The 17,874-nt window shown below is 34.6% G+C and overlaps 4 protein-coding genes and 1 long non-coding RNA gene across 5 annotated transcripts; 3 read left to right on the top strand and 2 right to left on the bottom strand.

Annotated features, from left to right (window-relative positions):
* The first annotated feature begins 264 nt into the window (after positions 1-264).
* On the top strand, positions 265-1,083 carry LOC135077174 (uncharacterized). The gene is made up of 2 exons (XR_010258417.1): positions 265-351; positions 658-1,083. It is a non-coding gene; the product is annotated as an uncharacterized LOC135077174 (long non-coding RNA).
* Positions 1,084-4,821: 3,738 nt separating this feature from the next.
* LOC135077578 (chromobox protein homolog 1-like) lies at positions 4,822-10,829 on the bottom strand. Its single transcript, XM_063972129.1, has 6 exons — positions 10,456-10,829; positions 8,843-8,986; positions 7,914-8,060; positions 7,666-7,812; positions 7,464-7,588; positions 4,822-7,182 (listed from the first exon to the last, which is right to left on the bottom strand). The coding sequence occupies exons 1-6, from the start codon at positions 10,708-10,710 to the stop codon at positions 7,158-7,160; spliced, it is 843 nt and encodes a 280-aa protein (XP_063828199.1). The 5' UTR covers positions 10,711-10,829; the 3' UTR covers positions 4,822-7,157.
* Positions 10,830-11,179: 350 nt separating this feature from the next.
* Positions 11,180-12,436, top strand: LOC135077575 (acyl-coenzyme A diphosphatase FITM2). Its single transcript, XM_063972127.1, has one exon. It carries the CDS (start codon positions 11,305-11,307, stop codon positions 12,394-12,396), a length of 1,092 nt encoding a protein of 363 aa, XP_063828197.1. The 5' UTR covers positions 11,180-11,304; the 3' UTR covers positions 12,397-12,436.
* LOC135077577 (ganglioside-induced differentiation-associated protein 1) lies at positions 12,365-14,390 on the bottom strand. The gene is made up of 5 exons (XM_063972128.1): positions 14,126-14,390; positions 13,847-14,039; positions 13,593-13,772; positions 13,221-13,421; positions 12,365-13,130 (listed from the first exon to the last, which is right to left on the bottom strand). Exons 1-5 carry the CDS (start codon positions 14,246-14,248, stop codon positions 12,829-12,831), a joined length of 999 nt encoding a protein of 332 aa, XP_063828198.1. The 5' UTR covers positions 14,249-14,390; the 3' UTR covers positions 12,365-12,828.
* Positions 14,391-14,505: 115 nt separating this feature from the next.
* Positions 14,506-16,169, top strand: LOC135077574 (YTH domain-containing protein 1). The gene has a single exon (XM_063972126.1). The coding sequence runs from the start codon at positions 14,719-14,721 to the stop codon at positions 16,051-16,053; it is 1,335 nt and encodes a 444-aa protein (XP_063828196.1). The 5' UTR covers positions 14,506-14,718; the 3' UTR covers positions 16,054-16,169.
* The last annotated feature ends 1,705 nt before the right edge of the window (positions 16,170-17,874 follow it).

Below are 17,874 nucleotides of genomic sequence, written 5' to 3'. Positions count from 1 at the left end.
TTTGTCCATTTCAGCGTTCTTTTTACTCTTTTGACGTTGCGTTGACAGCTTTTACCTAAATTCGCGCGGAATATTTTTGTGAAATGGCTCTTAACATCACAGTAGCAATAGATCATTAACAGTATTTGTGTCGCAGGCGGTGCGCACGACGCACTGCGGACGCGCGTGCCACGTGTCGTGCGGCGCGGAGGCGGCGTGCGCGCTGTGCGGCCGGCGCGTGCCCGAGGGCGCCGCGCCCGCGCCCGCGCCGCCCGCCCGCCGCGACCTGCCGCCGCTCGATCACGCGCTAACGCTCGTCGCGCCGCCGCGCCCCGACCTGGAAGGGATCGTGTGAATACTCACCTACTACAAGTAATAGGCTAGTTTCCTAAAAAAATTTTTTAGTCCGTCATGTTTAATATCAAAAAATATTGGACACATATTTTTATTTGTCAATCTAACAAATAATTACATAGTTATGGTGCGTTGAAGTCCCGCACGACGTCACAACGTGCGGCACTTTTATGCGAGCATTGACGTCACGGGCCTCTTCTTATGAACTTTGGCGCACTTTATCTCTTTAAATTTTCATTAGTTTGAAAAAGTGAAAAATACGTGTAGAGTATTTTTTGATAAGTTAACTGACGGACTAATTAAAACTCTTGCTTTTTGACCCAGGAAACATCCCTATTCTACGCAGCAGATAACGGGCGAGCCGTGGACGTGGGTGATATCGTAGCGAGAAGCTATGTCAGCGTAGCCGAGAAGTTAATGATGAAAATAAAATTACATTCCGTCTGTGTAAAACTCAGCACCGATTTAATATTCTATTTATTTGCTCGAAGAGAACGAAACGTAACAAGAAATGTGATGCATCTCACCTGTCTGCCGTAGCCATTCTGTTTCATCGCCATTTCATAAACAGCAAAATGTTAATTGTTATCTGGCCTATCTGACAATGCGATGCGATCGCTTTATAACAAAACTTCATATTTGTGCTTGTGCCATTTTCACTGCTCACATGGACGGAACGGCGCACGGCGTAAAAAGCAATATCGATAATTCAATGTTATTATAATTTTAGGAAATAAAATTATAATCGTTTTCTGTGGTTTTCATTTTATGAGTTAGCATAATGTGTTGGAAAAACCTTTAGCGTTGTTAATACTAATATTGTCACGCAAGATTAAACTTTTACTAGTTTTTGTCCGCAACTTCACAGATCGTTTTAAATTATGGCCAGGTCATGCTGATGTAAACAGGGTGTCCCGTAAAGACTGTGCCACACTTAAGGAGATAATAAGACTATAATGGATGGATGATTCAAATAACTAGAAATTATGATCAATTATTTTTTAGGAACAACACTGTCTACTAATACATTAAATGTGAAAGTTTGAGAGGATGGATATATGTTTGTTATGTATCCATCTTCTCAAAATACACACACATATACCTACTCACTGATTAATCACGAAATTTCAGAACTTGAAAGGCATGTATGTTCCTTATAGGTGTAGACATCCACTAAGGCTGACATCACACGGACTGCATCGCAGCTACCGCGCGCGGTCGATATGTTTAACTGCATGCAGTTGTACGTTCGACTTCGTGCAGTCATGATAATATCAACTGCACACGGTCGTTTGCAGTCGAGTGAAACCATTATCAACTCTATGCAGTAGTGCCTTCAACTTCGCGCGGTGTAGTGTCACCGCATGCTGTCCACCGCCGTTCGCATACAGTTAGTCTTGGAGCCGAACGCGCGTCGGTTGCGTCGAATGGTTTGAAAAATAGGTTTTGACACCGACTTCTTTATTTCTTTAATAAAAAGTAGTCAGCATAATATTATGGAATTATGAAACTCAAGAATATAGTAACAAAATAAAGCGCAATAATGATTGGGCTTTTGTATGCGAATCAATGATACTAAATTTTGCAGAAAAGAATTATAAGGAAAAAAATGCAATTCGTAAGTTTACAACTTAAGAAATTGTATAACAACTTTTAATTTTTACTTATTCATGGTCTAAAAACAACTACGAGCAATATTTTGCAGGGCTTAAGAGCTTTAAACTGTGATACTAAACAACTTGCTCAAAGAAACGTGGGTCGAAATATGAAAAATCTTTGGACCTCCCATACAAAGTCCATGACAGATTTTATATCTTGAACCTTGTCTCTTTGAGAAAGTCAGCAGACAACTGCATGCAGTTAAATATAGCGACTGCGTGCGGTTGTTGTGGTGCAGTCCGTGTGATGTCAGCCTTAGAATGGATTTTATAAAACCACCCCTAAGGGGGTAAGACGGGGTCTAGGCATACGAAGTCGCGGGCGCACGATGCACGCGATAGTTCAGCTTCTATGAGAGTATTTCTCAAAAAAAATGTACGTAACGAAACGGTAGTAACGAAATAGTAAGGCCATAAGGCTTGTTATACATTGGCGAAATATTGTGAATGCTCTTCATTTATTCAATTCGAAATATTTGTAAGTATGCACCCAAATACGGGGTAATATTAAGGGGTTAGAAATAAAATAAGGGAGTAATCATTCATACTATTTTAATAAAATTATTTTTGTTCCATCATGTTTATCCATTTTGAGTCGTTCTCTGTAAGCTTTTTGCCTTTCGGCATTGGTTTTTGGCGGCATTCCTAAAAAAACAAAAGAAGTAATCACATAAAAACGTAATCTAAATGATTTGATAATTTTTTGCTGGTGGCACTTCTGTAAAGCAGATAGTATCCAATCCTTTTGTTAATAACGCTCTATATTTTTTGAAATAAATTAAGTAGTGAATATTACTATGCTTAGTCAGGTAATAACAGTATACCTACACTCAGCATTATGTTGTACTTTTTCGTAACGTAACGAAATTCGTAAAAAACGTAACGAAATATTAGACAAAATGAGATCAGAAACAAGTATTTTTTTGATAAAATTTGATACAGCAAATATAAAAGCTTACTAAATGTTCGTACCACACGTATTACAAAAAATGGTTAAACGAAGACTTACCGTTCTATACAGTGTGTCCGGGCATGTAGTGATCAAACTTTAAGGGCGTAATCTATGGACAATTTTATCGATGAAAATACTTCAAATTTGGGGCCTGACCCATTTCTCGAAAAATTACATCGATTTTAGTTTTTAATTTTTAGTTTACACCTCTTCTTTAAAGAACAAGTGAAAGCGTGGGTATCTTATCATTAATAGGCAAATATTTTATATCATGCGATAGCCAATAAAATTAACTATTAGTAGAAGAAGAAAGCAGACACAAGTTTCATACATTTTATGGGAGTAAAAATGGTTTTAATTAGAAAAATACATTAATTTTTTCACTTCTTTTTCAGTTATTTTCCAACACAAGAAAAACCAGGTGGTTAAGGTATGTTTTATTTGCATTGTATTTTTAGTATTTGAGCTATTCTACAAAACGAATGTAAATTTATTAGTCTACGTCTATTAGTTTCGACGTAATTGTTGAACAAAGATACCCCTTCCCAGCGGTTTCCATAGTAATCGGAATAGGTTGTGTGATTCTTTCAAGCAGTGCATTTTCGCATGTCGCGTGCGCATTTCCATAGTAATCGGAATAGGTTGTGTGATTCTTTCAAGCAGTGCATTTTCGCATGTCGCGTGCGCTATGGAAACCGCTGGGAAGGGGTATCTTTGTTCAACAATTATGTCGAAACTAATAGACGTAGACTAATAAATTTACATTCGTTTTGTAGAATATCTCAAATACTAATAATACAATGCAAATAAAACATACCTTGACGACCTGGTTTTTCTTGTGTTGGAAAATAACTGAAAAAGAAGTGAAAAAAGTAATGTATTTTCTAGTTAAATCCATTCTTACTCCCATAAAATGTATGAAACTTGTGTCTGCTTTCTTCTTCTACTAATAGATAATTTTATTGGCTATCGCATGATACAAAACGTTTGCCTATTATTGTTAAGCTACCCACGCTTTCACTTGTTTTTTAAAGAAGAGGTGTAAACTAAAAATTAAAAACTTAAATCGATGTAATTTTTCGAGAAATGGGTCAGGCCCCAAATTTGAAGTATTTTCATCGATAAAATTGTCCATAGATAACGCCCTTAAAGTTTGATCACTACATACCCGGACACACTGTATAAAATCGCTGATTTTACTGCCTATTACGGAAAAGTAATCCCACAAAACACACACGTTTTCACTAATTTTCGCGATAGATGTAATGGCGGAGACGTCAGGCCAACAGCCATTCAGAGTGCAGCTATTGTTGTCCGTGTAAAATAAATATGGAATTGTTCAGAAACCATGGGAAAGTAGAAATAAATCGTAACTAAAGAGTAAATAACGAAATAGTAAATGAGAGCGACTCATTTTGTTTTTTTGCTTTAAATTGCCAATTCATTATGACACCCCATAGAAAATCAATTTGATACAGAAACTGCGATTACTGTAGAACGATAATACAAAGAAATTTACAATAATTTAGTTAAGTATCGCATTTTATGAAACAAAAATACATGAAAAAGCTAGGGTGGCAAACAGGTTTTTGTATGAAAGGTAAAAAAGGACTATTTTTAAAATATCTAAATATTTGGTAATAAGTAGGATTATAGCTATAATTCTTCGTTATCTTAAAGATTAATATTCATACTTCAAAATTGTGTGTTTTTTTTGTGTGATGATTTATAAATATAAAACTTTTGAACTGTTTCAAAGCACACTTTTTTTTTTCAAAATGTACATTTTTTTTGAGAAATACTCATGACAGAAATTCATTTTTTTTTAATAAATCTGTTAAATATACCTATTGATAGTTATTAAAATAAAACAAATAATTATTCATAAACTATATTTATTTAAAACTAAGTTGACTGTCAAGGTCATACACCAAACACACGTAATAATGAACAATACATAAATCTACTATTTAAACAGTGAATTACCACCAAGGTTTGCTTAAATTATACTGTAGACATGCAATAAGTAAAAATCTTCATGTACGGGTGTACTTACATTATTTTGTAATGCGAATGCAACGGATCCACAGACTTTACTAACGACTCTAAAACGCAACAAATGTACTTAGGCAAAGCATTAAAACGACATCTTAATAATTCTGAAATAAGCAAACAATAAAAGATGTTTGGATGGGTAAAGTTTTTAGTACGCGAAGACAAATACTGAACTTGCGTAACAAATAATAGAAGTAGCTTTTGGTCTTATATTAAATAATTGTTAATTATTTTCTACTACAACTCGTATAATATTTATTTATCTAATATTATAATAATAACATTTAAATGAACCATAAAAAATATTAGTTGAATTTCAAGTCTTTTAGAATAAAACAATGCCTAAATCAACATGACATTACTAATATTAAGCTATTGCTTTTTTTATTATGAATTTTTATAAGTATAAAAAGTTCTAAACACCTAACTCAGGTTCTATTTAATATGGTAGTTCTACCATAATAATAATCACCATTTTCTTTTATAAAAAATTACTATTTTATTTAATTTGCATTGTAATTACAGCTAGATTCAGTGCACATGTGAAAAAGAAATACAATAGTTAGCAAAACAAACACCTTATTAGACGGATTATGCAATATCTGCTTGCTGTATCAGACCTCTAAATGGAACCCTTTACTGATAGATATTAAGAGGTAAATAGTAAGTTATAATAGTATTTTATTATAAATCTTTCAATATTAAGACAATTTTCTTGATAATAACGCCTTTGGTATTAAAGGAAGTCTGAAAATGAGCTTTCGAACGATTTTTAAATTCTTGTATTGATTTCAGAATCTATCAATACGTATGCGCAACTAAGGGCCCTTTCTCATTGGGACACTATGGCTGCGCCACTGCATCGTGGAGTCTTGAGCTACCAAACAAGACATTTTCGTTTGCCGGTAACAAATTAGCTGCACAACCAAACCGATACCAGATGAGGTAGCTTCTAGTATTATATTTAGTAGGTGGCGATGAGATAGGGCCCTTAGAACGTTAAAGTTGTCTTCAAACTTTTTCAGTTACAATGTCGTCTACTTTTTTTAGATTAATAATTTCTAATTGTTCTTAGCAATAGTAATAATCAATTCTGTCATAAGATAAACCAAGAGGTTGTGTAAAATGAAACTTAAAATAACTCTATGGAGTAAAAAAAGCACTCCAAAGCATAAACAATATTAATTATATTATGAGCTAATCTGTAAATCGCCAGTTAACTAAAGAATGAATTGACGAATCCATGGGCCGTCACAGATAGCATCATTTCAGTAAATAAATAAACCAGTTTGATATACTTTTATCAAATACGTGAATGGTAAGAAAGTAATTTCATATTTACCCATTAACGGACAACAAATTATCGAGGCGATAATGAGAGCTAATTCTTTCCGATAGGCATGGAAAAATAATTAGACTAAGAGCTAGTGAACGCCAGACTTACGTCATTTTATAAAAGCTGAAAGTTTGTCAGCGTATGCTCCCAATATAGGTACATAATGTTGGTGAATTATGAAGTTTGGGTCATGGTGGCTTTGGGAGCTACCCTAAAAAAACTGCAAGGAGTTGGAACTGTCAAAACTGTCTGGCTGTTGGGGAAAATACTTCTAATTATTGCCCAAAATTTGCCAACATATCAAGCTTTCTTAATAAATTACTTGAAATAGTGAAAAAGACTAACAAAACAAAAAAATCTTGCTAAATATCCCCAATCCACTTGAGTTAATAAATCTGAGAAAAGGGTGGGGAATTGGGGATACTCATATTTCAGTGTGTCCATCTTAGATTTTTGTGCTTTGAGCCATATTTTATCATTTTTGATGTCTATAAAAAAAGTATGTATGTTTGCACAGATTACATTTACTTATTAATAGACGTTTGTTATGATACGAACACTGTGGCCGTGTGTACGTTTGCACAAAGATGACATCATACAAATTCGTGCAAGTTGCAAACGTACGTTTAACGCCTATCATCTGAACATAAGCTCTAGGATTTTAAAAATAAAATAAAACTTTTATTCTATTGCAACTACTAACAATAGAAATTATTAACAATTGTTTTTCAAACTATTCGCGAAGCTTAAATTTTATATAACATTCCTCATGGTAGTGAATGAATGTACAATAACCTGATAAAGAATGTAAATAAATATATAATTACTCGGCATTGTCGTAACGCACTCTGAAAAAGAAAAGATAAAATGTTTTATTACTTATATTTTTATTACTTAAATATGAAAATATGATTTGACTGTCAGTAAAAATGTTATTGGATCTGTAATTTAATTAACTTTTTATGTTAAGATCCATTCTCTAACAAAAGAAGGTAACAAGCAGTATCATAGATATTTCATATTAATTTATTTTCGATTCTGTAAAGCAGAAGCTAGGCACATGAATGAAGGATACGCGCTAGATTTCGCCTGCGCGGTGATAATCCCGTAAAGTAATTTGTTACTGTACCTTTGACGCTGTCCTCTCCTCTTGCTCAACCTGCGGCCTGAAGACGGATCTTGCAATGTGAAACGGTTTGTAGTCTCCGGAGCTACTCTTAGGCTACGAGCATCGGAAGAGCGTGCTACTGTCACCTATTACATAAAAATATGAACTTATTAGTAAGGAATTGATACACTTGATATGTCATGCAAATGACAGAATAATATACCTTATCCATAAATTTTTTAATCAATTCTGGACAATTTAAGTTGCTTTCTGGTTCCCAAGAATCAAATTTGCTGGACCATCCTTTCCAGTGAATGAGGAAATCCCTTTTTCCATTTTTCTTGTGGTGAACTTCTAGGATGCGATCAACCTTTAAGAAAGAAGAATAATGTTTAATTAAGCATAAAAACAAAAAGTAAAGTTACGTTTGAATAAATTTAAGTAATTAACAAAATACAAAAAAATGTCTACCTCATACTCTGCATTTTCATCAGCACTTTTACTGTCCCAATCATTTTTACTTCTTTTTGCAACCTTTTTAGTTTCCTTGATTGCTGCTGCCTTCCGTTTATTGTTCTTTTTACCTGGTTTACTTTCTTTAGTTTTTGAGTTTTCTTTCTGCAAAATAATACAATGAATGTTACAAATTGTAAATTGGAATACAGTAGTACATCATCAACAATAGTCATAAAATAACCTCCATCTGTGTTGGAAAACATAATTTTAGTTTTACCAATTTGGAGTTTCAATATCTTATATTTGAGTTCTTTGACCCAATGTTTACAGGAAGATTATTGAAAGTAAAAATTAATATAGTAAGAATCTGGTAATGCTGATGTTTAAAATCAGTAGGTTAAAATCAAAAGGTGTTATTACTTGTCTGCACGGTTGGGGGAAAAAGGAAAATAATAGCAAATAAATGGCAAGGGCATCATAATGCAAAATTTTAAAATTATTTCGATTTTAAGAGGACTAGGTTGTGTCACACCCCACCTGGTGCAGCGAGGGTTTAGCATCTCTAGAGCTCTAGAAAAATAAAACTGTTTTGTAAAATTACCAGTTTCCAGAAATTAAATTTTGTCATAAGTAAAATTAGGTCTATTAAATGTTTATAATCAATAATTAATTAGGTACCCAAGTGATTAACAAATGACTGCCAATTTATTAGACAAAATTATACATATTATTTATGTTTTAAGTATGTTATTATCCATTATTACAACATACTAATTATCTTTTTCAAAATATTTATGGATATTGTATTCAAATAAAAAAAATGAGGCCTTATGCAATAAAGTTACATGTGTAGGAAAAAAGTGCTTTTCATGGAATATGGTTGCAGGAAGTTTAAGGAATAAGCCAAATTTTGCTATCATAAAAAGAATCAAATTACCACATACCTCATCATTGAACTTGTTGATCAAATCAGGACAAGATAGAGTGTTTTCAGGTTCCCAAGTATCACTGTCAGCAGAGTATCCCTTCCAACGTATCAAGTAATGCAATTTCCCTTTGATTTTTTTGGAATCAATTATTTTTTCAACCTGAAACAAATGAGCAAATCTTGTGAGTACGGGGTCCTCTACTCCCAGAATGCACTGAACGAAACAGAAGCCCTTCCATTTTTAAGTCAATCTTCGATTAATATAGGTTTCAGGTAATAGGTTAACAGCCTTTATAAAAAGGAGTGTAGACAGTACAACACCAGATATAACACAACCTCAATAAAATTGAAAAGCGGCGCCTTAATTTGATAGAAAATAACAGCTGAATTTCAAGCAAATCATACATAATACATTAAGATTAAACTTTAGTGTTCGTCAACCTATTTTATTGTACACTAGCGGCCGCCCGCGACTTCGTACGCGTGGATCCCGTTTTACCCCCTTCATCTATCTTACGCGGTTTAGATTTTTTCATACAAATGTTTTTTCCCGCTAACTCCCGTTCCCGTTGGAATTTCGCAATATCCTGTTGTAACTAAGCTTTAAGTTTACTAAGGGACCTGCATGCCAAATTTCAAGCGTCTAACTTAAGCGGTTTAGATTTTTCATACAAAAGGATTTTCCTTGTAATTCCTGTTCCTGTGGGAATTTCGGGAATTCCTTTCTTAGTGCACCTCTACGGTACCTAAGCTACGTCTCTTATAAATTTCAAGTGCCTACGTTTAGCCGTTTAGGCTGTGCGTGGGTATGTCAGTGAGTCAGTCATACAAAAGGAATTTCCCGCTAATTTCAGTTCCCGTGGGAATTTTGCAATATCCTGTTGTAACTAAGCTTTAAGTTTACTAAGGTACCTGCATGCCAAATTTTAAGCGTCTAACTTACGCTGTTTAGATTTTTTCATACAAATGTTTTTTCCCGCTAACTCCCGTTCCCGTGAGAATTTTGCAATATCCTGTTGTAACTAAGCTTTAAATTTACTAAGGTACCTGCATGCCAAATTTCAAGCGTCTATCTTACGTGGCTTAGATTTTTTCATACAAATGTTTTTTCTCGCTAATTCCCGTTCCCGTAGGAATTTTGCAATATCCTGTTATAACTAAGCTTTAAGTTTACTAAGGTACCTGCTTGACAAATTTCAAGCGTCTAACTTAAGCGGTTTAGATTTTTCATACAAAAGGATTTTCCCGCTAATGCCCGTTCCCGTGGGAATTCCTAAGTATCCTATAACCTGCCCAGGAGTATGAAGAATAATTGTACTAAGTTTCGTTAAAATCCGTCGAGTAGTTTTTGTTTCTATAAGGAACATACAGACAGACAGACAGACAGACAGACAGACAGACAGACAGACAGACAGACAGACAGACAAAAATTTTACTGATTGCATTTTTGGCATCAGTATCGATCACTAATCACCCCCTGATAGTTATTTTGAAAATATATTTCATGTACAGAATTGACCTCTCTACAGATTTATTATAAGTATAGATAATGTTAAGAACTATGGAGTTAAACTGAGTTATTATTGAGCAAGATGCAACAGTCTACATAATTAAACATAAGTTAGGTACCTCGTATTCTTCTTCCGTCTCTTTCTCAGATTTCCTTTTTTTACCTTTTCCTTTATTGCCTTTACTCTTTTTAGGTGGCGTAGCATCGGAATTATCATCGATGCTTTGGTCGACGCTTTCGTTCGCCGACTCTACCTCCTTTTCATTTTGGTCAGTTGGTGGCTCGGCATCTGTCGCTTGATCGTCATTTGCAATAGATCCATTAGTTGACGATACAACATCGTCATCTGCACGACTTTTGGATATTTTCCTCATGGTGAATTTGCGAAGATAAACAATTTTAATTTGTTTCGACGTAAAAGGAGGGAAAACGAAATGGCACGCTGACTGTGACGGCGCTGCTGACGCTTGTTAGCTTGGGCCAACCACAGACTAGAGAGTAATGTGGGCCAACCACAGACTAGAGAGTATGTGGGTCAACCAAAGAGTATGGCTTGGGCCATAAATGCTATTTATAACAATTTTTGATTTAGTATTGGTTTAAAATGTAGATCAATACTTCCAATATCTCCACGTATTAATCCTACCTCAATAGGGCGACGAACGGGCGGGGAAGGAGAAAGTAATCGAGATGGTGTTCATACTAATAACGTCTTGGCCAATTTCCTGCATAGTGTACTTGCGCCCTATCAAATAGGAAAATCCGATAAGTACGATGGCGATACGATACATTCACAACACTAAACATAATTGACTATTGTGCTGACCACAGACAAGCCAGAAGCCAGATTGTCAATAATGTCAACCAACTGTCATTAATGACGTCTGTCTCCTTCACTCCGACTTCAACGAAACTATATCTTAAAAATACAATAAAATAATAAGTTTGCTGAAAGAATCTAGAAAATCATGACAAGCAGAAATAGTTTTAAAGGTACACGAATGAATTTTAAAGTACAAAATGAACCTACAGAAGGTAAAGGCACCAAACCCATTCGCGAAGCATCGTCTGTCTTAGAAGTCCTGACTTTAATGATTGTGCACATTTGCAAGAAGATACTTTTCTTTGACACCAATTTAAAAATAGCCCTGTATTTAGGAACCTTATTCTTACTGTCTCTAATAGCAGATGTGTTAACTTTTCCTAAATCATATTTTTCTAGAAGTGATAATGTACTGAATCAATATTTTGTGAAAATTGGTTGGTTTTGGACACTGTTTTTAACAGTACCGTACGTTCTTTTGACTTCGTACACTACATGCTGTGGAAAAAGACGATTAATATTGACTGCTCATTTAGCAAGACTATTTATTGCTACATTCTTTTGGTATACATGGACTACACTTTTCAACTACATTGAAACAAACTATGGACGATGTAATATGAGACAAATAAGTGACAAGAGTACTTGTTTAAAAAATGGCCATTTCTGGAATGGTTTCGACATATCAGGTCATAGCTTTTTACTAATATATTCTAGCTTAGTTTTGATTGAAGAAGCCAGAGCAATAAATGGTTGGGAAGGAATAAAAGACTTCATTAGAGATGAAAAGTATTCAAGAAGCATTGATGATCGCTCAGCGAGTGTAAACCCTCTCAAAAATATTAACACTGAAGAATTGGAAATTTTGAAAGTCTCTTATGAAAATTTTACACCATATGTCAGAGGTTTCTTGATTGCTATTACTCTTTTTCAAATATTATGGGATGTCATGCTAGTTTCGACAATATTGTATTATCACATAATGGTGGAAAAATTTATAAGTGGTGTAATAGCAATTTTAACATGGTTTGTAACATACAGAGTTTGGTATACCATACCAAATATATTACCAAATTTGCCTGGAGAAGGAATATTTAAATACAATAAAGAAAAACAGACTGCAACAACTTCTGTTCACCGAAAACGAATGAGTAGTACTAATGGAAAACACTTTATGGGCATGCCAATCAATAAAACTCAAGAAGTTCCAGATACTTCAAAGGAAGAATCAAGATAATGTGTGAATTTCTTCATAAGTATAATTTATTTATTTTGTTTATGAGGGTTTTTAATAAATAATTCTTATGGTGCATTAGTCTAAGAATACAGTTTGAAATGACCCAGATGGTGAATTGTGTATTTTAATATAAAGTTTACTTAGTAAAGGGTTGGGTTCTTATGTTTAACTTTATGGTCTGAGAAATATGGATACAATAAATAGTAAATATTTAATTATTATTATTTATACAATCAAAATTGTAGTTGATTTAAAAATTGTTTTTACAATATTTCTACAACAGTTAAAAATATGTTATTTGTCCATTATTTTGTACAAATTGTATTGTAAGATTGTGTGAACCACATTTTAAACTAACACATTTTCTCCCTACTAAGCTATTTTTTCTATATTTATTACATGTTATTTATGATGAATGAATTATTATGATTGTTAAAATACCAATCTCTTAAATATGTAAAATAGACCTGCAACTACACCAATTGAAGCAACACCTGCAGCTCCAACATACATAGGAGGTTGAGACATGATGATCATTTTTATATGGAATGGGAGATTAGGAATGGTTCGTTTGAATGAATCTCTTTGTTTGACTCTTTCATAATACTTTTCTAATAATGGACGTTTGCCACCTGCCCAATATCTGCCTTCTAGTCCAAGTTCCCACAATCTTTGAAGTAGTATAGCCAAATTAATATCAGCTATAGTAAATGTTTCACAGCACAACCAGTTACCTGAAATGATTAATGTAAATTCATGATGATTGTTATTTAAAATACCTATTTCATGTTTGTAATTTGTTATTTAATAAAAAAAAGTTTTACCTTCACTCTGCTTCCTTAATTGCTCCTCAACATGAGACAGTACTTCATCAACAATATTTAACACTTTTAAATATTCATCTTCATTAGATAATATTTCATGTTTTCTGTCTTGTATTTCTGCTTTGTATAATAATATGCCCTTGGCATTAGGATTTTCCTCTGCTAGTTTTCTCAAATTTTTCGAACTGCCCAAATCTCCAGCTGGAATCGTGAAACAGTAGGTAGGTAATGTTATTTCGTATTCATTGTTAACGAACACCGAGTTATCAAGATTATGATATCAAACATTGATAAAACTTTATCATGTATTTGTTTGGTATTAACTTTGTAATTGTAAATAAATAAATTGATTATAAACAAAGATGAACATACTCTTCAGCACTTCTCTAACAGGTAACACAAATGGTAATTTAGGACTCCCACATAGATGTGGATGAAAGAATGACCCCACAGTTATAACTCCTGCTGGTAATGCTTCAATTATGTCCCGAAATTTGTTAATGCTATCTAAAACTTTTTTGTCGGTTGAGACATTAATCAGCGATGGAAGCTCTGTAAAAATAATTTTAAATCATAAAATTGTATTGAAAAAATAGAAAGAAACGATTAAAAAAAATCTTTCTTACCTGGATCTAAATATAGCTCTAAATAATCTAAAATTCGAGTGGAATCCGGTATGGTCTCATTCTTCACTTTAAGCACAGGAATTTCACCCCGAGGGTTTATTTCCAGGAACCAGGATGAATACTGTTCGCCTTTAGTAATGTCGACCTCTAAAGGCTCAAAATCTATATTTTTTTCGTAAAGAGCCATCAAAACCTGCAAGATTTTCGTGATTATAACAAAACTATATAACAACAGTGTAACAAAACTATATAAAAACAGTGTAAGATAATGAAACTTACCTTTTGGGAATAAAAGCTATAATAATTACAATATAGTAGAATATTCGACTTCGAGCCAGCAGGTGTTTTCGCATTTGTTTTAATGATTGGTAATTTTTCCATAAACTTCTGTACGTAATGCATTTTAGTAATTTATTTACTGCACTGTTTTAATTTGAGCACCACAATTCTATGAAAAACTAATAAAAAACACCGCAAAAAAATTACCAATCTTTAAAAGAAATGTATAGGCGGGTTTTTTCACGTAAAGACTACCAACATCAGAATAATTAAATCAGCTGACACAAAAAATGTTATGCTTACCATAGACTACAGAATTCAAATATTATTGAATCGAGTGCTCGTTGATACAAGCAACGTTTCGTATCGTACGTACTACATCCCTACGCATTTTTGGCAGACGCTAGCTGTGGAAATTCTGTCATTTAATTTTTATGTACCTACATTTAGGGAATATTAATTAAAAATGCAGTGTTTTACATACTAATTACTTCAGGTTTATGAAGTTTTGTAATAAATCCTATGTATGCTATAATTTATACATATATTGCATTGGGATTATGATAGTTTTTTAGCAAAACATAAAATTGAAGATGGAGGTGTCTAACAACACCGACGCCGTCAACCTTGGCGTTGGCGAAGTGGAAGCAGAAATCGGAGAAGAATTGAAACAATTAGAAGAAGGCAAAGACTTTGATACTCGTAGTGAAGTGTCTAGTTCATCCACCAGCGAATCTACTACTCCTAGTATCAGTTCTGTTAGTACGAAATCAAAGGACAGACGTGTAAATCGCAAACGTACCAAGTCTAAGAGCCATTCCCCCGTACAAAGTAAGCGAAGATGTGTTGCAGATGCCAAAATCAAAATAAAAACCTATGATTACATGACTAAGCTCAATTACTTGTTTAGAGATACTCGTTTCTTCTTGATAAAATCAAACAATGCAGAAAATATAACATTGTCTAAAGCAAAGGGAGTATGGTCTACCTTGCCACAGAATGAAGCTAATCTAAATCAAGCATATAGAGAATCACGAAATGTGTTGTTAATATTTTCTGTAAAGGAGAGTGGAAAATTTGCTGGTTTTGCTCGTTTGGGAAGTGAATCTCGACGAGATGTACCGCCTATTTCCTGGGTCCTACCACCTGGCCTCTCAGCAAAAGTTTTAGATGGTGTGTTCAAAGTAGATTGGATTTGTCGCAAGGAATTACCATTCAGCAGTACACTGCATCTATACAATCCTTGGAATGAAGGAAAACCTGTCAAAATTGGCAGGGATGGACAGGAAATTGAACCAAAAGTTGCTGAAGAATTGTGTCGACTATTTCCAGAAGATGAGGGTATTGAAATGACACCCATATTACGAAAATCAAAGGAAGCATCTAAACGGAGTTATACGAAAAGTGGAGGAAGTTACAGAACATATAGAGCACCTCTATCATCAAGAGGATCCAATTATAGAAGTAGGTTGGGCTCTACTAGGAGCAGGAGAAAACCGTTTATGTCTCCAAGAAGCAGGCTGTCTTCAAATTCATATAAGAGAAGATCTCCCTCACCTTATATGAGGGAAAGATTACCAGTGTGGTTTGGAAGAAGCCGTGACAATTACAGTAGCAGTGGCTCTGCTGCTGCTGAGGCTTATGTAGCCGAGTATATGCGCTCCATGCATCATCAACTGCCCCCGTTACCGTACGTGCCTCCACCAGGGTTTAGTGGTGCCCTCTCGACATATGATGGTCTACCACCTCCACCAATACCACCTCCTCCACGTTACTATGACATGTCTGACTACCCACGGTCAGTGTTAGTTTATGATAAAAGATCATATGAACGTTCCGTTGATGAGTTTTTGTGGCGTACTTCTGACCGTTCTCGTGGGCGCAGTCGCGAACGTGAACAACACAGATCTTATAGAGATCGACGTTAAAGTGTATCTTGACCACCGATGTATTAATTATTTCATATTTACTAATAAAATTTTGTGTTTGAACTTTGAACTTTATTGAATCAAAATAAAGAAGTGTTGTGATGAACCTTTTTGAATGGAACAGTTTTTATTTCAGTTTGGACAATTTTATCTATAGGAAAACAAATCGGACTATTGCAGTGAAATCAATAGTAGAATACAAATGAACATCTCAATTATTATACAGGGTATAATGTTTTGTGGAATTAAGACCAGTGGAGTCATTGTTAAAAAACTATGACCTTATTTATATTATGCTAGGAAATAAAATGTAACATAAAGAGAAAAGAAGTTAATAATGTTTGTGATGGATGAGTGTTACTTTATGTTACTTTTTATTTCTATTTACATAATGATAAAACCAAATGACTGCATGTTTTTGTACAACTCAATTATTTTGGTTGTGTATATGATCTGTGATATAACTTAGTGTGTATACATTCAAAAATTAATTATAAACCAAAGTATCAAACAAAATTTATTGAAAAGACCAAAATTTTGTTGAATATTTTTTTACTTTCGTAATATTTATCTTGTAATAATATTATGGCTTAATACTTATACCAATTTACTAAATAAATGTTTTCTGTCATGATGAATGTAATGTCCACTATATTAATTCAAGTTACCTGCTTGGTTGATATGTTGTCCTAGCTGCTAAAACTTAGACACTAAAAGGTCCTAAAAAGATTGATACAATTGTTTAATTTAAAATTTGAGTTATAAAGGCCTGCTGAGCTAGATAATATTTTCATTAGTAAGACTAGATTCTGGAACCTGCCACCAAAAAATATATCACATGTCATACATTGTATAATTTCATATTCATTGATATGTATATTCATATAACGCTGTTTGAATGTGTGTAGGTAAAGTCTGGTCGCCGAGCAGATAGAATTTCGTACAATGACCCCAAGCTACCCATCCTTATCGCTCGCCCGTAATTATATTGCTGTCGCGCTCGCACACTCACTGCGGCCACCTGTCGCACAGTCACGACATCAATATAATTACGCGCGAGCGATTAGGATGGGTAGCTTGGGGTCATGGTACGAAATTCTATCTGCTCGACGACCGGACTTTAGGGTATGTATCGCGATTAGGGTTGCCAGGTCCTAAAACACAAAAGCCGGACTCTGTGCTTTATTTGGCCGGACATTTTACCCTAAAAGCCGGACATGTCACGCAATTAGTGTCATAGCTTACGAGTGAATTCTATCATCATCGGTTGCCCAACATCCTGATGCGTGCGCTTGATATTATTCTGCAGCTCGACTTTCGCCTGGCGCGGCAACCACATAAAAAGCCGGACAGGCCGGACAAGACAATTTTTGGCCGGACACCTGGCAACCCTAATCGCGATAAGATTCGAAAACTAATAATGAGTTAATACAGGGTGTAAAAAAAGTATCTCCTTGTATGCAGGCAATCGCCGCGGCAGGGACTGTGACAGTTGAAGATTTTGTCCTGACTAACATAGTCCTCCAATTAAGGCCGGGGTTATTTTAGTGGGTATACCTCTTTCCTTCCGATGAGGGGACCCCCACATTACTTACCTTATCCTGTGAAGGTGCATGCATGCATTTTTCCCCGAAAAAAAAATTGTGTAAAAAATTGATCACGACGTTTTATGTGCCAAGCACTAAAGCCTTGTTGCAGTACCTAGTCGAGTAATTAGTGTTTTTTTTATAATTATGAACTCTACTAATTCGCTTAGTAGGACTCCGGCGATGTGCCAGTGAGCAGGGACGCGTGGTGGGGGTTGCTACTCGCCTGTGAAAA

The sequence above is a fragment of the Ostrinia nubilalis genome, chromosome 13, assembly GCF_963855985.1.
Source record: "Ostrinia nubilalis chromosome 13, ilOstNubi1.1, whole genome shotgun sequence".
Lineage (NCBI taxonomy): Eukaryota > Metazoa > Arthropoda > Insecta > Lepidoptera > Crambidae > Ostrinia > Ostrinia nubilalis.
This window is presented reverse-complemented; position numbering and strand designations above follow the sequence as displayed.

What these genes read in the sequence shown, in the direction of transcription:
- LOC135077575 (XM_063972127.1), top strand. Translation starts at nt 11,305, where the DNA reads ATGACAAGCAGAAATAGTTTTAAAGGTACACGAATGAATTTTAAAGTA.
- LOC135077578 (XM_063972129.1), bottom strand. Translation starts at nt 10,710, where the DNA reads ATGAGGAAAATATCCAAAAGTCGTGCAGATGACGATGTTGTATCGTCA. An exon ending in AGACGGAAGAAGAATACGAG is followed by an intron (nt 8,987 to 10,455) that starts GTACCTAACTTA and finishes CATTTGTTTCAG; the next exon opens with GTTGAAAAAATAATTGATTC. An exon ending in TCAACAAGTTCAATGATGAG is followed by an intron (nt 8,061 to 8,842) that starts GTATGTGGTAAT and finishes ATTATTTTGCAG; the next exon opens with AAAGAAAACTCAAAAACTAA.
- LOC135077574 (XM_063972126.1), top strand. Translation starts at nt 14,719, where the DNA reads ATGGAGGTGTCTAACAACACCGACGCCGTCAACCTTGGCGTTGGCGAA.
- LOC135077577 (XM_063972128.1), bottom strand. Translation starts at nt 14,248, where the DNA reads ATGCATTACGTACAGAAGTTTATGGAAAAATTACCAATCATTAAAACA. An exon ending in AGAGCTATATTTAGATCCAG is followed by an intron (nt 13,773 to 13,846) that starts GTAAGAAAGATT and finishes TTATTTTTACAG; the next exon opens with AGCTTCCATCGCTGATTAAT. An exon ending in ATTAAGGAAGCAGAGTGAAG is followed by an intron (nt 13,131 to 13,220) that starts GTAAAACTTTTT and finishes TAATCATTTCAG; the next exon opens with GTAACTGGTTGTGCTGTGAA.